At 41.9% G+C, this 21356-nt stretch overlaps 1 protein-coding gene across 1 annotated transcript in view; it reads right to left on the bottom strand.

Annotated features, from left to right (window-relative positions):
* traf4a (tnf receptor-associated factor 4a) overlaps nucleotides 1-20781 on the bottom strand; it is a 42776-nt gene extending 21995 nt beyond the window's left edge. The window contains exon 1 of the mRNA XM_033632174.2: nucleotides 20263-20781. Within this exon, the coding sequence (XP_033488065.1) occupies nucleotides 20263-20405 (143 nt within the window). The 5' untranslated portion in view covers nucleotides 20406-20781. The remainder of the gene's footprint in view (nucleotides 1-20262) is intronic.
* Between the last annotated feature and the right edge of the window lie 575 nt (nucleotides 20782-21356).

The following is a 21356-nucleotide window of genomic DNA, read 5'->3' as shown; positions in this document are numbered from 1 at the left end:
AGCTGCGACGCTGCCACGCTAATCTTGTGGAATGCCTGCACTGGACGGAGGGGCTCCGAGATTGCCAAGGCATTGCCTGGCCTATTAAAAAGGAGAACTGCCTGCCAACTGTATGCATATGGCGCTGGAGAAGCAGCACTAGACACAGTCTCCTAATTTTTCCTTCAAATGGCATTAATGAATCAGCTATTGGAGACACAATCATCAAGAAGCACAGCATGAAATCGCAGCACTAATACAGATTAAGTGTGGAAGCAGCAGTGTGCTTCGGGCCATTGTACAAGCTGTCTGTCAAAACAAGAAAAAATGCATTTTCAATCAGAGTGTGAATGCTGCAATAATAAAAGGTGTCATTCAGAAAACAGAGACTAGTGTGCAGCTGCTCAGTCTGAGGTAATTTCTCAATCTGCACGTGATGTTTATTAAAACTTAAAGGTTCAGTGTGTATGATTTCGTGGCATCTAGCGGTAAAGAGTTGCAGATTGCAACCACCTGAAACTTCTCCCATGTGCTTAGCCTGTGGGAGAACTACAGTGACCGACCTGAAAATGCGACTGGACCTTTTTGGAGCCAGTGTTTGATTTGACCGTTATTGGCTACATTAGAAACAACATGGCGGAATCAGAGGAAGAGGACCTGCTCTGTATGTAGATATAAACGGCTAATTCTAACGTAATAAGAACACAACGATTCTTATTTACAGGTGATTATAAACTAATAATTATGACATTCCATTTCTACCAATATATCCCCTTAAATTATACACACTGGACCTTTAAATCAACAGCTGGACATTTAGGGAAACTTGCTTTTTAGTTTCCTTGCAAAACGTAAGATAAGATGCCAGGGGCGCAGATGGCATTTTTGAACTGGGGGGGGACCAAGCTGTCAGCAAATGATTCCAACTCAATTAGTTATTTTGTGTAAATACATATATATACACATATATACACACACACATATACATATGCAATAAACATTAGAATCGTGAGTTTTCTGACTGAACGAACACTGGTAAACAAAGGCCTACCTGATCAACACTAGCCATACATGATCAAACTGTTGCTAATTACTAAAATAACATTATACATAAAAATAACAACATTAAAGATATTCACCTACAGCTTAGAATGCTGTTATTTTACATTTAGCCTACTTCAGGTAAGTCCAAATGCCTTCTTATTATTGTCAGACTAGCTACTCAACATTACAAAACAAATATTTGGCACATCAGGGAAAGTCAACAGGTAACAGGCATAGGATATTTACATATTTTGGGTCTTGAAAAAAAACACTGTGATTATTTTTCTTTCTTCTCTGGCTTCATGTGGCAGAAAAATCACCAGCTCAGTCATTAGACAGTTGTATATGATCACTATGGTTACCGCTACAGACACAGGCACAGCTACCAGCTCCTCTTAGGACCCCCGTGCCTTATGGTGCGTTACATTTACATTGGAACTCGGAACTCGGAGCTCCGAACAACGTAACCCCCGAACTGAGTTTAAAAACTGGGACATGGAACATGGAATTTGAAAAAAATGGACAGTTAATGAAATGAAACGAAAAACCCAACGTTTATGCTTGTAGATGCTAGATTTCAATGCTTTTCCGAATTCAAAACTCCGACTTACGAGTACAACTGAACGCACCATTAGTTGTAGCACAAACACCGGGCTATCAATGGATCAGCTGTGCAGTGTTATTAACCGAGAATTATGTGGAAAATTTAACACCTTGCTTTCCCAACTCAGCAAGGATCTGCTCCAGCCTTTCCCCTTCTTGAATCAGTGTAATGTGGATTGATCACTGACGAGGCTACTGCCGCTGCCATTTCAACTTTGTGCTGCAATGTAAATTTGCCTAACTAACGGAACATTGATCCTCTTTTTTATTGTGGGGGGGGGGGGGCAGGGAGCGGTGAGCAGCAGCGGTGCCGCGCTCGGGAATCATGTGGTGATCTAACCCCCCATTTCCAACCCCTGATGCTGAGTGCCAAGCAGGGAGGCAATGGGTCCCATTTTTATAGTCTTTGGTATGACCTGGCCGGGGATCGAACCCACGACCTCCCAGTCTCAGGGCGGACACTCTACCACAAGGCCACTGAGCTGGCTGCTAGCTCAATTAGCTTAGCATAAAGACTGGAAATAGCTAGCCTGGCTCCATCCAAAGGTAATGAAGTGTTTTTCCACTCTATGCACCTTACATTTTTGCAGTAGCATCCTAAATGAATTGAGTTAGAAAAAACGCCAACTCAGAGCGGAAAAAGCAGCTGACGTTTTTGCAATTTTCCCCATTGACCAATCAGATCAATTGAGAAGCAGGCCTTCTTTGCTGGTAATGTCAACAAGTAGTATAGTACATAGTTTGAGTGAAGCTAACATTAGCTCACTTTCATCATCGCCCTAGGCAAGCTGCAAGACATATCTGAAAAAAACTGTGGCCTCAACCCCTTTCCAAAGTTTTACCAACTGTAATCACGCCTGAACGATTGACAGCTGATTGTCAAACTGTCCCAAACTCATCCTACAACAAGTCTTGAACCGATCATCATCCAGACAAAGTTCACAGACCAGCTGGTGGAATGGCCTGTGATTCCTCCTCTTTTTGAGGGTCTCATGTACCCACATGGATCTCTGTTTCCCTGTGGCCGACATACTATTTGGGAACAGCCTCTCACCCTCCATCAGAGCCTCCGCCCATCCTTTTTTTAATGGTACAGATCTGTGACTTTACTCTACAGGAAAATAGGAGTTAAGCTAAGGACAGACAACTCCTGGTGGCCAAGTATAAATGAAAAAATACAAAACAAAAAACAGTGCAATTCCCCTCATTTTGTCTCATTCTCATTAGTCTGATCAGAGCTTCCAGTGTGTTCTAAACCTAGCCAACCGCTGCTAGCTGTGATTTTATCGTCTAGCAGACCGATCTTATCAAACTCTCAGCAAGAAAGCACCTTTTAAACTATTCATAGTTTAAAGTTTGTTTTCGAGTTTTTTATAGGTCTTCATAAACATTTGCTTCAACTAATGTGTTGATGATGTGGAGAGTATCTGACAGATGGTTGATAGGGCGGTTAGGAGGCTAATGCCCTGTAAATCCAGAGATGAACACATTCTGTATCATAAAGCCTATCACTTTAAACACACTTTCTCTGATAGCAGCAGACAAATCAGTCCGTCACATAAATAAGAGATTTCAATGCCATTCAAGCATCCAGAGAGGAGGTGCTATCTTGAAATATGAAACCTCCATCAGTCAAGACTTGGCTGAGCTTTAATGGAGTCTTTCTGCTATCCTCTCTCACAGTAATAAAGATAAAGAAAATCCTGACACAAAATCCCACGAGGCGTTCGTGTTAAAAAGCCATTAAAATTTAAAAAAGGATTTTACATCCAGAGGTTTCATGCTCCTTTAACCAATTAAGACGCCATGTATGAGGTCACCTCATTGTAGGATAATTCACACGCCGTTTCCTAAATTAAGCGGTGTGGATTTCAGCGTGAATTAACTGTCAAAATGCCTTTTTTTTGTCAAGATGGTCTTAACTCCTGTGGAAGAATGAAGAGGAATATGCCAATGGCTTGTTAGCTGCTCCTAACGGCTCATTATTCCTGTGTAACAACCTCCTTTTGCTCTCTGTGGGGTTTGGTTTATGAGTTTTAAAACCACCAAGATCTGTCTCACCCAGCCCAGAGGCCAGGAGGGACAGTTTCTCTTTAAAGAGAATTTACTCCACTGTTGGCCACCAGAGGAAAGACATCAATCAGAAGCCACTTAGAGGTAAAGTTTCACGATTTAGCAGAACCTATAGACACATGAGCTCATGGCACCAGAAGAGGGGTGGACGAGCTCCTGCTTTGCATGCTCTTACCATGAATCACGTTTTATAGCAATTCGTAAGCACTTCAGTTCACTCGTTTATGGAGTCTGCTCTCGATGCCAAAACCCATACAGCAGACAAAGACGACAGTTGTTTTTAATGCATGCAGATCTACTGCATGCCTCTCGGGAATGAGCCTCACAGAAACACAGCTCTCATCACCCTTCAATTAAAACTATTCTTTTACTGCAGAGTGACTGTCATGTCTTTGAAAATATGTGGAACAAAAGGGAGTTGTTGTTATCTGCAAACCAGACTGAAATTTAACAAAATATAGACCACAATAAGTGTTACATCAGGTCGAGGAGGCAGATTATTTCACCCCACTTCTGCATCGCCTCCAGTGCGACCAGCAGCAGCAGGTGGGCAACACAGATAATCCCTCCAACCAGTAACATCTTATGGACAACAGATCTTTTAATTAACCTGCACCTGTTCACTCTGTGACCTGCCAAAGGAAATGGAACATACATATCTGCAACCCTGCTTACAATTTACTTCATTTGATCCGCTTCACAAAATAATTCTTGCTTGTTAAATGCTTAAAAGTTGAATTACACCTTTTAGTTGTGTTGACATGTGCTGTATCTGTGAGTTTCCATCCACCTGTGATAAAAACAAAAGGCGACAAAGTGCAATGGACACATACTTGGCGCATTAATCATGTCTTAAATGAAGCATGTGACTAAAGAAGACCCAGACACACCAAGCCGACATCAAAGAACTAGTCGCGACAAAGGCTGACTGTTGCGTGACCTCACATCACCTGTGTTTCAGCCAAAAAGTTGCACTCAAACACACAAGAGACAACAGCCAAAGACCAACTAACACATATGTTCTTCACCTGTGTGAATGGACACAACTCTCCATATTAACAGGTGGCGGTAGTCTGTATTTGTAATAAATGAAGGGAATCCGGAGGACCAACAAAGATGCTAGTTACCCAGTTAGCACATTAACAACACAACCTGATGTTGAAAGAACAAGGACTATTCACTGTACACTGGCCAACAGTAATACAAACAGTTATGAACCATTTCTGTTAAAAAGCTCAATGGCCAAAAAAAGAATCTTGCCTAACATATCAAGTTTGTTTCGATCTCATGTCCTCTTAACTTTAGTCACTTGTTTACTTTCCTCACTTCCGTTTCTCTTCTCATGCACTGAACTGAGCTGCCAATCAGAATGACTTCCTCATCGACAGGCTCTGCCGATTTAATATGCTAAATCAGAAAAAAAATAAAATAAATAAAGACAGTAAGAGCTAGCGCCAATGGAGCAGGACACACTACAAAAACTAGGATCATAGATGCGCACGACAATGACCAAGGGCTGACTATTGGCTTAGTGTGTCAGGGCCCTTAAACATCCACGGACGAGATGAAAAAAGTCGACAGATCACACTGTAACCTTCCAACAATTAAAACATGAAATGAACATAAATGCCATATTTTCAAAATCCTTTCCACATCCATCATTTGAGGTTTGAGTGGCATTCTTTTAATTACATCATCTTGTTGAAACCTCTTCTTCTTCTGTTATGGTTTATCGGCACTGACTTGACTGATCTTTGCATCTATTAGTAGATAGATGCAAAGATAAGTCAAGTCTACTTCTAATATTAATATTAATATTACAGTAGTAGATAGAAACATTCATTAGTTTGCGTTTTCTTTCTCTGATTCTCTGTAAATTTGGTTAAAATTTGTGTTACGGTTTGGTGGAAACTTGACATATGTCTGCTCTGTATGTGACTTTCCATCATTGTTTCTTTGCCGATGCAATGCTTCGGTTTGGTGCTTTAAACTCTATCAAACTGCTGGTAGCACCAAAAAGAGCAGCTCTGCTATCATTAACCAGCTGTCTTTTCTTTCCTGTCCTTGGCAGATAAGCACTCCACACAAACACACCTCTCGTGCTGACCTGCTATGTGCGCCAGATAGCAAGTGTGGGTAACCCATTATCAGTTTTACTGTGTGAGTTATTTTAGTCCGATCCCACAAGAAGAAGAAGAAAAATGTGCAATGCCCTTTGTGACACATTCATTAATTAGCTGGAGGTGGAGGGGTCCAATCCTACAGAACCATTAAGCTGAAAAGCAGAAAATGTTTTTATGTGTCGACACAATGACTCAGCCTCGCTGATTGTTAAAGAAGTTGTGAAACTGATAAGCACACTTGTTTTTACATCACTTGAACTTTGTCAGAGAGAGTCTGAGGTCACAGCGAGCGGAAGATGGTGCAGAATGGAGATGGGATAATGATCTGGATTTCCCCTTGTCAAAGTCTGTGACCTGCCTCGCTGTGATTCACCGTTATCACAACCGAACGCAGGAGACACAGCCATGAAGTCTGATGTGACATGAGTCACTTGTGTTCCTCTCAGGCGGAAAAACTGCAAACTTTTCCCCCTCTCATCCTCGTCTTTCTTCCTCGATGCTGCTCACCTCACAAAACTAGTCAAATTGACGCCTCCTCTCAGAAATCCAAAAAGAAAGCAGCGTTATATAATGTGAATTTATGCTTCGGGCTCATTTGCATTCCCATTGAACTGCAAGCGGAAAAGCTCCTTTTCCTTATTTGTCAGTTAGCTGATTCAGGCCTGTGAGGTGTGCACATCAGTGGCAGTGACAATTTTAGGTCCTGTGCTTTTGTGTCCATGGTAACTGGGAGGGAAGGTGAGGGCTTTTTAGGTGTGTGTGTGTATGTGAGGGAGCAGTTGGCAGACAGAAAGCACACACAGACACATGCACTAATTCACAAAAAATAAACACATCACTGCTCTCTGCTCGAATTATCAGCTGGTGTAATCTCAGACATGCTGTGGCTCCTGTTCTCCCTTATCAGTCTGAATCTGTGAAGAATACATGTGCATTAAAAAAAAAATAGAGAGAACCGCCCCCGGCCCTCCTCTGAGTGACTGTGAGCCAGCTCAGAGCTGCGCCTCCTGCAGTTGTCCACTTCTCTGCTTTGTGGATGCAATTTCTTTGTTCAGCGAGGCGAGGTGCTGACGTCAAATCGCCTCCTTTGTTTCAAAACGCCTCAGCTGCATTGTTCATCTAGCAGGAATTCTTCAACCTGCCCCTGTTGCCGGGAGCAACAATGAGATAAATGACAAGATTTTTCAATCAGCTCATAATAGAGCAGAGGGGAAGCATGGAGGAAAATAAAAAGAGGAATTAGCAACAAATAGAGATGTCACATATTCCTCATAGGAATAAATCACAAAAGATGCCGACGCAATTTTTCAATCTTTTTTCAGATGAATTATATGCAATGCTTTAATTGCAGCTTGCGAACCATTCAGTTACAGTTATAATCTGCAACAAGTTGGGTAAATAAGTAGAGATGTTCCTGGAGGGCTGACATTACCAGATGTTAATCAATTAATCATTTTAAGCAAAAATGGCAAATATATACTGGCTCCAGATCCTCAGTTGACAATTTTTTCTCCTGTCTTCTATCACAGTAGACTGATTATTTTGGTCTAGGACATTTTTTTTTGCTGTTTTCTGACATTTTATAAACCAAATGATCAATAGATACATCGAGAAAGTCATCAGCAGATTAATCACCAATGAAAACAATAACTAGTTTCCAAGTGAGGCATCCTACTTGTGAATCTACCACCGCAATCAGCCAATCCTGTGCCGTTTCCGCAGTTGGTGAGCTGATAAAGTCCAGAAAACAAGAGCTCCTTGACCCTGAACGAGCTGACTGAATGATCCATCTGGACATGCACCTGACAGAGTGACTTCCTGCGCAGCTCTTTCATGGGATCAATAGTTGGCTTGTGCAGACGGAGGAAGAAGGGGGTTCAGAGCATTAGCGCTGTGTTGACATATCTGAGAATGAGCTGCGAGACACAACACAAGGGAGTTAGTGTACTTGACAGAGTCATTGAGCTGTTTGGTTAAAGGACCACCACAGCAAACAGGCCAGCTGATGAGAGGAAGGTGGAAGAGTCTTGGCAGGAAGGAAGCGGGAAGGGATGAGGGGCAACTGAGCATTGACCTTAACATTGACGGGGCCCCTGTGGATAAATGACTATAATTCAGAGTGTGTTTGCTTCGAGTGAAGGGCTTAACTGCGCCGCCGACACCTGTTCAGCTTTACAGAGGAGCCTTTCACTGAGGACAGGTGTCTCGGTAGCGAGACGCCCACTTCCTCGCGCTCTCTGCTCCGCTCCCAGCTGCTCTCCTTTCAGACCTCAGACTTAGATTCCTCACATGCCACCCTGTCAGCTCAGCAACCAGTGCAGCGGACACTCAGCTGCCTGCAACTTAAGACAACTCCCTAATACAAACAAAGCCTTTGCCAGAGCATCAAAGGAGCATCTCACATTATGGACAATAAAGTGGCATCACTGCAAGATCAGTGTGTTTAAAGCACTTTTCTTACTCTATGCTAGAAGGTGGACAAGTTCCTTTAAGTATGTGTAAGCTTCACTCCCTATATGAATAATAACATGACACATTACGATCATCAGCTTGGCTCAGTGTCAAGAATTGGTCTTTTCTTGACTTCATTTTCTTTAGAAGGAAGCGGTAGGCTAATTGTTAGGGCTGCAACTAATAATACATTCCATCCATCCGTCATTTTCTCGATAAACCTACGGTGTCAATCATTTGATCTATGAATTGTATGGAAGCGGTGCATAAAAAGAGCTCAGGGTCGCACCTTCATGTAGCTTGTTTGTCAAAAACACTCAAGATACACGACTAACTTTCACATACAAAGGCGTAGGTTTCATTAAAACGTTGAGGGGAGGACACATGAAGGATCTGAGGGTCCTCCCTTTAGGACATTTTGAGCATCACACACTCATTTTCCAGCATTCTGGTGAGTTTTTATGCACCACTTTGTGCAGTGGCTGCAGCAATTGTCTTTAGTCCTCTTCTACTTTCATGTTTTTATTGGTGGGAACAAATGCACATGTTCTAAATCTATGCTGAGAAAGAAAAGCAAGAAAAGCTCTTAATTCAGAAGCTGGTTATTGGTTGAAGAAGTTAGTTACTCCCTTTGAAAAAGACTTAATCGGTTAATTGATCATCAAAATAGCTGCCAATTAATTTTCTATTTAACGACTAATCAACTAATGGTTCCTGACTCATTAGCACCCTGTTTTGTGAATTAACTCATACACAAACATTTCAACAAAAAGCGCCCTGCTGGAATCATTTCTGTGGGAGTTTGAACATGTGTGTCGCCGTGCGCGTATTCACACTCTGGGCTCTATGGCTGGTTCAGTGACCTGTGCACAAGGCAAACAGATTGGAGGTGGGGGGGTGGGGAACGCAGATGAACGCAGATGAAGCCAGATTGAGCATTGAGGTGGTTTTAAACTGAAAAAACATGCCTCATACCTACAAATATCCGCTGTTTTAACACCCCATCTACAAACCTTCTGGAGGGGCTCATGGGTTTTTCAGGAACAGGCAGAGAGCATGTACGTGTTATGATAAACATACCTTTATCTAAGCTGTTTCACATAGCATGCATACCCCGGCACGTGTAAGCACTAGCCATGCTTTTCAGATCTGGGCCAACTGGCTGCAGTCCAGCAGCAGCAGGGCTGGGTTTGGCGGCTCGGTCCCAGCATGCTCGCTGTGTGAGGGGCAAGGTGCTTCGCTGCATAGCTGGAATGTTTTCGGTCTTTGTTTGGCCCCAAACGGCTGGATTCATTTTAAAGGACCTCTTATAGAGGAGGGCAAGTCGAGGCATGTTTTTGACTGGCTCTGATCGGTGGCTGCATTTATGCTGCTGCTTCTGCTGCTCATTTAGTGTCATTTGAGTTAATAATAATCTAATTAATACCCTGCAAGAGTACAGTTTACCTCAACACCACATCCAATACACGAACCTCACACAGAGAACTTCTACTGTATTCCAACTTTGCTAATAACACTGTATTCCCAAGTGAAGGGCTGTGATCTGGGTGCACAGTGGCATTGCTAAAGAGCGGGAAGACGAGCAGTCAGGTGTTAACCACATCACCTCGAAAGTTCAACTTATTTGGAAGAGGAGACAAAGGTGAACAATTCAGTTTTTACTCAAAGTCTCTGTTGTAGACATCTTAAAATCGCCTGTTTGGAAGACATGTTCCAGTAGCATTTTGTCCATCCTGTGAGTACCGATTAGATACTATTGTGTTATAGCACAGCTGTGTACTGCCAGCTCTGTATGGCTCTGAAATGATGAAATGATTGCTGTCATTGCTGTATAGCCTGGCTGTGGTTAAACCCTAAACTGATGGGACTTGCCCATAAAATACGGCCGTTTATTACGCCATTTACCAGAAAGCAGCTCATTTACTGCTTTAAATCAGTAGTTGCCAGTGGCTGCACATCACAACTTGCTGTGTAGGCTGCTGTTTTAGAACAGCAAGGAAGAACTGACTTCTGGGAAAACTGCCATTTCACATTGTGAAGCTACTTTAAAGCTAATTAATCAATTAGGTGGTATTGGAACTGTGCATTGACTTCCATACCTGCCAATATAGTATTGGAACACCTACTGTTTTGTCTGATTAAACTCTCAGACCAAATGAAAACAGTCAGAGACAGTTAATTTTTGGCACTTCTGCTCAAACAAATGACTCACACTGAGACTGTGCAAGTTTAGCAAGAAGAAATTAAACATTCTTCCTCTTACAAAATTAAAGTTGAATTGATAAGAAACACTCACTTGGTTCAATGCACTCTCACAGTCACAGACCTGGAACAGTGGTTAATAATAGCTAATGTTAGCAAACTTCATATAGTTTGCTTATGTGTTAACGAACGTTGGTGAGTCACTGTGCTGACTTAACAACTCTTCTTTTCCTGTTGACAGACTAACCTATGAATTAACTAATCTTTTCAGGTCTAACTTCAAATAAAGAGCTTTTGATAAACTAGTAGAAATTTTGTTTATTTGATTGCAACCTTGCCTCTCCTTATTAAACTTGATTTTAGCAATGCAGCCCAGTTCTCAGCAACCAACTTGGTGAGTAGGACGTCATCATTAGTAGCGGAAATGATAGTAAAAGCTACAAAAACAAAGTTGTTGTAAACCATGCATTTAAACCATCTTTGTCATTTTAAACGTGTAAATAAAGTCTCAAATCCTTATCCCGAAGACCCAAAGTTTAAACCTAGACCAAATATAGATGCTTTTTGCTAAACTTCAGTTTCCCTTCATTTCGACAGGAAAACAAAAGCCCAAAGCTACAAAATTTCTCATCCACTCCACATCAAAAACCAAACCACCTGCGACGACGAGTTCAGCCCTTCATGTAACATGAAGTCAAATTAGTAATTGCAGTAATTTGAAGTTGTTTCCTGTGAGTGATTCAGGTGTGCAGAGGTTGAGTCACGGTTTTAAGACTGTCTGAAAACCACAAATTGCCTTTTGTCTAAACTTTCACATCGTTCTCGACCACAAAGCGATGAAAAGACACGATGTGTGGTCACTTTATTTAGACAAACGGTCACGGATCATGAAGAGAAGTCAACCAGAGGCTTAAGAGGTCTTTGTTAGCACTCAGAAATGAACAAGTCCGTCAGAAGCTGCAGCTGGCTAAACTCTCAGGGCTGTTTTGCTTGTGATTAAATAAAATCAGACACTTTCAGGAGTCATTCAAAAGCAATGAATTATACTTTAACTGGCCTGTCACTAATAAACTCCCTCACAGCAGACAGATGATGTGACCTGAAAGTGATGCACAGAGAGTTGCATCGTCACATCGAGAGGTCAAATCATCTCACTGAAAAAATCCACCTAAAAAGATAAAGTGCCCGCTCTTATTTCTTTACAATCAAACAGCTGTCACAATAACATCTTCTCTGGACCTCTGCAGCTGTGTGAAATGGTCAGGGCACTTTCTCTCAGCGATGTCATCGTCACAGCTGCATCTCTGAAGCCTCTCGGCTTCCACTCAGGAGACTCGCTGCAAATTATCTTGTGCTGAAACAGGCTTGCTAACATCTATCTATCGGTCTGTGTGTCTGTCTCTGGGGTGAGTTTCTGTAGAAACGCTTCAAATGACAGGCGTGGGGGTATGAAGTTAAGCAAGTTTCCTCCGCAAATGTCCTTTTTTGTCCATCAGTGAGGCATTTCTTATTCTGCTGTTTATTTTCTTAACTTCAAACCATAGTGGGAAAGTTTACAGGCGAATTAGAGTGTGTAAACAACACTCACATGGCCTCACGTGCCATTTATCACAGTGTTATTGGACTGTTTGTATTAATTAACCTTCTCTGGAGTTTATACAAAGTGAGAGTATACTCATTTTAAACCAAAAACTGCAGATTGAGCTCATTTTTTCAAGCTAGCCTTTCTAAACAAGGGTAATTACTGGCTATTGGGCATCAACATCCATTTCCTTACATCCATGAAACACTGTGATTTAGGGTCATTTCCTGTTGTTTGTTTAGGCTTCATTCCCAGGCTTTCATTTTCAGCTTATCATTGGTCATACTCGAGCTGACACAAAATGTAGCAACTTTTTAGACCTCTAATATATAATTTTGGTAATTTTGAAAGCAAAAATGTCAAACATTGGCTTCTTCTAGTCTCTCACATGTGAATATTTGTTTCTTTTCTCTGTTTTATATCATTGTACAGTGACTATTTGGGAGTTTGAGATTGTTTTAGGATAAATAGCCATTTTAAAAACATCTTCTGGACATGTTAAAAGCAGATTAATCAGTAATGACAATAACTGTTAGCTGCAGTAGTTCACAATGCCTACACTGAACCACACCCATGTGTCAAAGTCTGGATTTTAAATAAAACACTTCAGAGAGAACGCACCTTTGCTGCTGTAACTCTATTTTTAATCCAGGAAGTTATAAGCTTGAAGCTGCAGGAAGTAAACATCCATGTTAAACTTTAAAGATCAGTGAGTAATCAGGTAATCATTAGTTTCAGAGTCCATGAGATGACGTGTCAAGTTCAGGAACATTCAGTCGCTCAGATATATGAAACAAGTGGGCGGCACAACTTCGCAGAAGCTGGTGTTTGTCTCTAAACTCCACAGGTACAGCACATGACGGAGGTGTAGGTATATTTAGGTGGAGTATAGAACACTCACTGTTCTTTCCAAAGACAAATGCTGCTGTATCTCCTCTCTGAGTGAGCGGCTCCTTCTATGCATTGATGTGTTAAAATTTACTGGGCTGTTTCCAGCTCTGTCACCCCAAGTTCATCAGCTGACAGCAGCCTCAGTGCACAGCTCTGAGAGGCCTTCACAGACCCCAAAGTGCAGAGCGGAGGCCAGAGGGCTTTCACTCAGCTAAACACAACATCTCTCTGTGTGTCCAGCTCACTGACCACCGTTGTCGTCAGAGACAGGATGGGACAGCAGAGCCCCCCTCCGAACTCTCCGGATCTGAACCCAGGATGCCTGCGCAGGCTTCGGACACCTGCGGGGGACTGTGAATGTCTCTGTGATGGGACTAAGGGACGGGGATGGTAATGAACACACAGTCATTCATCAGCCATCCATGGCATTGCGCCCATTCAGATACAGATACCCACTGAGACACAAAGCCCCAGCTGCCTCAAGTGGCAGTCTTACACACAACATTGGGCACTGATGCAACACAGCTCCATTTAGCCCTTTAAGAAACGCCTTAAGTGCCTCTCTATACATCCCTCTGCATGGCTGCACGCACAATGGACAGAAGCAGATTCATTATGTGTTTAAAGGAAAGAAATAACCTCGATCACCACATGTTGACGGAGCCAAGCCCGTTTCAGATCTGGCTTTTGATTTTTATGGTACTACTTTCTAACAAATCAACCTTTAATGGTTAATAAATCACTTTCTGAGGCTTTATAGATCAGTTATTAACATAAGCAACTTTTGAGTTGCCTGGTTGTGAAAGAGGTGTTTATCTTCCAGAAGGACATGTCTTTTTAGCTCTGTGAATTTTGAGGAAATACAACGAGAAGATGTACTCCATTCTTCTGTCTGAGGGCAGTGTCAATGTTCTGATCTAACACATACAACTCATCAACATGTGTAACTCCAGACTTTACATTTATAGGTCCATTGTCAGCAAACTCAGGCGGCCGAGATGTTTCAAACAAAGTGCACATCGTACCAAATGAACTCTGCAACATTTCGATGACTAGCAAGTTGTTTATCCCGCAACAATACTTGATCGTAGTGATGCAAATGTGAGCAGATTCATTTGCTGCTTTTTCTGTTTTATATCAATATAAACAGAATATCTTTGTTTGTTGGATAAAACTAGACATTTCAACAGGTCATTTAGGGATTTTTGTAAGAATGTGATTTTCACTCACATTTTCACTCTTTTCTAAAATTTTATGGCCTAAACACTTGACCCAATAATTGGAAAATGACCCCACAGATTTGTTGAAAGTGAAATTAATTGTTAGTTGCATCTGTAATTGATTGATTTACAAACCATTAATAAGCCATTAGTTATTAATGTGAAATACAAGGTCACTCATCATGGAGTGGTATCAATCCTTCTTCCACTACACTCTGCCTTCACATTCAAATAAAACGGACGGTTGCTGCTGAGAGAAGACGCAAAGAGTCTGTAGCACTTTAAATGTTGATGATTGTGCATCAGGGCATTCAGGCTATAAAAGCGTAGGAGAGCGAGTATCACCTACATCAGTGAGGAAAGAAAAAAAAAAGCGCTGCACACAGTGGATGTGTCAAACTCAAAATGAATCACGGCCACTTCCACAAAAAAAAGACTCCCCTGGCTTTTTGACAGTGAATAATCGAGTAGTGGAAAAAAAATTCTCATATTAGCCCACTTTGGAGTTCCTCGTGACTCTGGGTAAGTCAGCAGCTGCAGCACTACACGACTGCATGGAGGAAGAAGCTCCCGAGCCGAACAAACCAATTACACCCTTGGCAAGGCCATGGCACAGCACTGCATCATCCCCACAGAGACACTGCCGTCACATTGCATGGCATTACTGTGGCTCAGTAGACCCAGGACTGATGAGCCATGAGGCCTGGCATGTGTGAGGGCTACTTAGCCCCCACACAGTGAAGGAAATTGTGTTACATACCATTAAGTGTTGATTCTCCTTATTAAAGAGGCAGTGTTGCTAAAACAAAGGCCTGCCCCGGTCAGCACGCACTCAATTGCTAAAGCATGTGACTCATATTTGATTGCAGTGAGTGTTAAAGCTGCAGGGCTGGGCTGCTTTTCACCCCATGACTCTCCCTTGGAGCTAGGGCAGCCTCCAGGACTGTGAAGTATTTAAACATTCCTCCCGGGGCGGAAACACAGCCCATTAGCATCACATGCTAACATGCCTGTGGACACAGAGGTCCGACTCTTCTCAGCGCTGACACATGGGAAAGAAAGAACAATTCAAGGGTTTCCTCGAGTGCCTCTCAGGGAAGTTTATTTTGACGTCCTTTGAGGATTACCCTATCATTGGGTCACAATTTAGCATTCATAAGCAGTATATAAACATAAATAAACACACAAAAATACAGTTATAAGCAGATATAAATGTTTATTGTCACATTAAAATGTGTAATGATATAAAATATGTCTTCATGAGACGTTATACTTGTTGACAATGATGCGACACATGAATAAACAGTTAAAATGTACTTCTATCTGCTTACAGCTACATTACAGTGTTTTTAAGACCCATTTTTATTTTACTTATTGAATTACTAACATTGATCACTACAAACCGGATGATTCAAAGTCTTAATTAGTAGCTTATTAATATTTTGAACTGCAGCCGTGATGATTAAAATAATTTATTAATGACTTATTAAAATTTATGACTGCAGATTGAATGACCTCAATATTTAGTTAATGATTTACTAATTGTAAGGGCCTTGACAAACCAAGGCGACGGTGGGACGTTGGTCGAGGTTGGGCCTTGTGTGAGCATCTGTCGCCCTATTTTTGGCGTTGTGTTCTGCACCACTGGCACTAGTCGGCCGGCTGTTTTTCGGCCGATTCAGCATGCTGAATCAGCATCGGACCCAGTGGAGTCCATCGGTGGGTGAAATCACTCTGATTGGTAGTTCGCGTGAGATCTTTTCAGTCTTGAAAACGTCCTGTCAGCCTTCCGGTTTCCCTTTTTGAATGACGAATACAGACAAATGCTGCCTGCTGCTATGGAGATTATTTCCTCTTATGCAGGCGCAGATCGTACGTGCTACTTGGTCGTTGGCTGTAGTCTTTGCGGTGTGTTCAGGTGCAAATTTCTGGCCAAGACACAGGCGACTTGAGACCTTGGTCAATCGTATTTCTTCAATGTTGGTGTGGTGCATCTGGGCCTTAACCCCCCTTGTGAGCACCCATAAGTGAAGGCTGGTGTTTTGATAGATAATAAATGACAATATAGTAACACACAGGAGAAGTTATAATTGCTGACATATACATTAATAAATAAATATATCTGCTTACAACTACGTCGTAGTGTTTTTTAAGGCATTTATTATTGGTTCGTTCGGCTTATAAACGCTTAAGAGAGTTTAAGTTTGGTGTTGCAGATAAAGAAATACTATAATTCAGTAAGGACAACAATGATGATTAACACTTAAGAAATGTCATGCAGTTTTTTGTGTTTCATGTTGCAACAAAGCAGTAAGCTCCAGAGACGGCGACGGAGCCGTCAGGGTGAAAGTGGGCAGAGTCGGCTGGCAAGCCCGGACTGGATGTTACACAGCCCTCAATAATTACAGAAAAGGCATCCACCTCATTGCGCAATGGGCGAAGCATTAGCTAACTACTGTCTGTCAGCCTCAATAAACTTGAACTCTCCTCACAAAGAGATGCGTGCGCTCGGCGGCCAAGAGAGCTGAAAGTGGCCTCAACTGGCACACTTTGTTAATTAAAGAGGTGACGAAGCAGCTTTGTGTCTGTTTGTCATAATTAGTGGAGGTGGAGGAGCTGCTGAAATGTCACCTGCTGTTGATGTAAATGTTTATTTAAGCTTTATTCTACCTGAGAAGTGGAGCAGGGTCTCTTATCTAAAGCAACAGCTGAAACAAGTTGTCTTAAAACAATTTATGATGATGTATTAAACGTTAGTAAGAGCTAAAAACTCGTTTCTGAAGGATGCCTCATTATCAAGTGGTATTTTTGTGCTTTTTGCACATTGCTCCAGCTGTGACATCTTTATACAGGTCAAACAGGGTGGAATCATGGTCACATCTGCACTGACATCCCCAACAAACAGATGCAAGTAGTTACTCAACAAAAACTTTCATAAGTCGGGAAACTTTTGCTGCATTCAGTCAGCCTGTGGGAGTATAAAAAGAGCGTAAAACTGGAGGACGAAGACGGAGGCAGGCAGGATGAGGCAGACAAAGCGTCGGGCCAAACTCATTGATCAGCAGCAAACAGTGTTCCTCCCTCGCTCTCTTTGTTCATCTGAGTTTCTGTTTTTCAACCAGATGCAATTTGCTGCTGTCTAGTAAGCAGGAGGAGGCTTCCTGATGACTCAAGGTGCAGGACGAAGTGGTTTGGGGTATTCACAGCCTTCATTCACATCTCCACCTCCCTCCTGTCAACTAGCAGACTGTTTTTCTCACATAAAAAAGTCTAATTAGATATTTGTCTTTCTTTAAGCCAGTATATTTTTTTTTGAGTTTTATTTGCTTATGAGTTACCCTCAGGGTGCCGTCAAGTTTCATCATGTAAAACTGAAAACGTTTTAAGATCTTTTTCAATGCTAGTTATAGTGGAATAACAAAAAGACCAATTCTGTAACTGAAATAAATCTGCAGACCAGTCGCATTGAGTTGATTTCACACTAAATCACCGCACACAAACCACTGCATTTTTGCGAGCTGTAAAACTGACTTTAACAATTAAAATGCTATATATAACTGTATTAAACTCCTCCACAGAGTTTCTCAAACAAAAAATGAGCAAACAGCTCTGTAGGTTTTTGTTATGTCTTCCTGGATTTATCTTTCCCAACAAATCACTGGGGCCCTGATATGATTCATGCAACATGACAACACTGACAACACAAGAGCTGCCCTTCTACATCAGCCAGATATGACTCAATAATCCAAAAGAAAAAACATCCATCAGTGTAGTGCTCCATGTGTGAATAAAGAATATCTACACATGAATTAATGTCATGCATATAATCATGGCCAGCCTGCATGGACTCACGAGAAACAATACTCATATAAGACAGATCCAGAGAGCTACGTGAACAGCTAGTTCAATACTACAAATCAGAAGTCCACAAATCAGGGAACAACTTTCAGAGTCAAATCTTCATATATGTATTGTCTTTTCTCGATGAGTCGATTTAGTTTTTAGTTTAAAAAACACACAAAAATTGTGATGAAATGTCCATCCTAATTTAATAGAGCCCAAAGTGATGCCTTCAAATGTCTTGTTTTGTTAAACCAACTGTCCAAACCCAATTTACAATCATATAAAAGAGAAAAAGTTAGAAAATCTTGATATTGGAGATGTTTAAAAAAGCTTTTTCTTGGCATTTTGCTTGAAAAATTACTGGAATGATTAGTTGATTATTTTTCTGGTGATTGACGTATTACTCATCGTTGCAGCTCTATGAACAAACAACTTTTGATCATCTGTACACCAGAATATTCCAGGGTTTTGTTGACACATTTCATGAAAATTAACTCACATAAACCATGGGCAGATTACGGGACAATGGGCCCCTGGGCAGAGATTTGCCAAAAGCCCCACCACCTCTCTCACACAGGAGGAAGACACACAGCTTTGCTTTGTTTTGTTGTTGTTTTGCATCTTTAAGTGGTCATTATGCATCTTTTTGTGATTTTCTGTCTATTGAGGTATAATGTCGTGGGTTTTTTTTTTCGTTTTGAGTCTCATCCTGGTCAGTAATTTGAGAGATATTTCCCAGGTGAAGGCCAGGGGCCCCTGACACTTTGCATCCCTGGGCTTAGTAGGCACAGGTGCTATGACGCTTAAATCATCATAGATTGTAATAGAGCTGAAACAGTCAGCTTTGCTATTAGATTTTCTCTGTTCATAAGGTTCTAGACTGAATATCTTTGAAATTGGTCAGACAAAACAAGATGTTTGAAGACGTCGTCTTAGGCTGCGAGACAAAATAACCCACCAAATAACCGAGAAAATACTGTGCGGGGTAATTGATCATGAAAATAATCATTAGTTGCTTGCAGCCCTTGTTTGCGCAGCACAAAAGAAAGCAGGACTCACTTTTCACTTCTCCCAAAGCACACACTCGTCTGTTTTCTTTCTGGATATTTCTGAATGTGCCTGAAGAGGCAAACCAGGTCTCAACTGTGCAACTAAAGATCTTTGGCTTCTAGATAAATGAGGCAATTAATTTCTTTTTCTAACTTCAATAAAGGCTTATTTCTAACACACAAATTACTCATGTCCATATGGACTCTGTCACACTGTCTACTCCAGAGCAAGCTTATGATGCAAGTTCATTATTTGCAGGTAAAATGTGGTCGGTATTATTGACTTCCTGATAGTACATGATGGTTAATGGCTCCTCTTTGGACAATGGAGTCCATCTAAAGATAAAACAAAGACTTTCTTTCTATGAGTCTTAACACAGACTTCAATGTTCAGCAGATTAGGAGGTGAGGGGGGGGTCTGTCAGACTGCTGACCTCGGAGTGAAAGGTCCCTCAGTGGCCCCCTGACTGACACCAATGAAGGAATCTGTCTAATCCTGGACTCAGGGCAGACTACATAGCACACACACACACACACACACACACACCCTCATCTTCAACCCTGCAACCCCATGCAGACTCAGTCGCCCCTGGGGGCAAAACACTAGCTGGATGGGGAGGCAGGGGCCCTCTGCAGGACACAAACACCACAACATGAAAGATATCAACACTAAAACCCTCTACCATTAATATCTAATTAATAAAAGAGGACAAAATCTGCAAAAGCACACATAAACTAATAATGTGCATCACTGCAACCCTAATTTTTGACTCATGCATGATGTAGCAGCAACAAAAAACATCACCTTTGAGCAGACAACATCCTCTACTTGCCCTACAAAAAGACCTGCATGACTGATCCAAAACAAAAAGCTCCTCTGTCATGTTTTTGAGTTGACACAGACTCATAAACGCATTAAACCCTTGCATGTGTGCAGAGGAGACACACACCTGCATCTAAAATGTGGGGAGTTCAATATGATCAATGCTGGCGATGTTTACCAGGCCCCGTGCACAGTCATGATCACTGTGCAGTGGCATTAAATACTAAAAATTGGTGTAAACCCCTGCCGGGGAAAGGTGAGGACACACCTACACATCCTTTATTTACTGTTGCTCGACCGAAACTAGACAAGGCTGAGCTGTAGTCTCCGGTATCGCCTGCAGAGAGAGGTGGATCTCATACAAACAAACACACCGTACCTTAGAAATTCTTGAAGACAGGTGTCACAGAACCGATGTCCACAGGTAGACACTTGGACCGGCTCCCGCATCGCCTTGCTGCAGAGCGGACACTGAAACCGTCTCTTTGGCTTTTCTAGAAACTTGTAATCAAACCCGGGCATCGCTACAGGTTCCGTGGGTATGTCTCGGCCTTCAGCTGCAGGTTAAAAGGTATAAATGTCCTCCTTGATCCTCCGTTGACTTCCCCCCTCCCCCTGAAAACGGGGCTATTTAGCTGCACTGCCGCTTAAGCCGATGAGGGGTTCATATCACGTCCCTTCCGCCACCGACAGATCGGGCTTCAAGGAGGCGAGTCCTCCCCGGTTTTTCCTCCTGCAGCCCCGGAGACCGATGGCAACAAAGGAAGCGACACTGCCGTCCAGGAAACGCTGCAGAGATGATCACAGATGGGTCCTGAAAGCAGTCTCTGTGCACGTTTAACAGCTCAGGGTGAATGTGTGGCCCTCTCCTGCTCTGTGGATGCAGTACTGACAGACTGAGCACAATGCATAACCCCTCCGTCTGTTTAGGTGCACCGAGTCCCGCCTCCTCCTTCCACGCAGGAGGAGTCAAGAAGCTGAAACACTCTGTTCACACCATTTTATCCCTCTCATCTCTCTTTATGGAGCCCTAATTAGAGCTTTTGTTTGTCTGCTAATTAAATATGTTGTTTGTTTTCCATGCATATGTTTATTATTATTATTATTATTTATTTGTCAGATGCAAACCTTTACAGCTTCATATATGCACACAAAATGATCATAACTTTATAATTATTTAAAACATATAGCTCTAACTAGTAAAATCAGAGGTGAGGAGGGTTTTGTTGTTATTATCGAAGTCATAAATATAAATAAAATGTCCAGCTGACCTAATACAGAAGCCTACAACAGTCAGAAGGGGGAGGTGCCCTCTGGTGGCAGAGTACACACACATGCACACACATGTAACACACACACACACTCACTGAATAATATACTGTTTTTTCCTGTATTGCATGTTAAAATGTTGCCTTTGTGATAAAAATAGAAGCTTACACTGTTACACTCATGACAAAACAAACAAACAAACTG

Source organism: Epinephelus lanceolatus, chromosome 4 (genome assembly GCF_041903045.1).
Source record: "Epinephelus lanceolatus isolate andai-2023 chromosome 4, ASM4190304v1, whole genome shotgun sequence".
Lineage (NCBI taxonomy): Eukaryota > Metazoa > Chordata > Actinopteri > Perciformes > Serranidae > Epinephelus > Epinephelus lanceolatus.
Note: the sequence above shows the minus strand (reverse complement) of the source record. Positions and strands in the feature narration are given on the sequence as shown.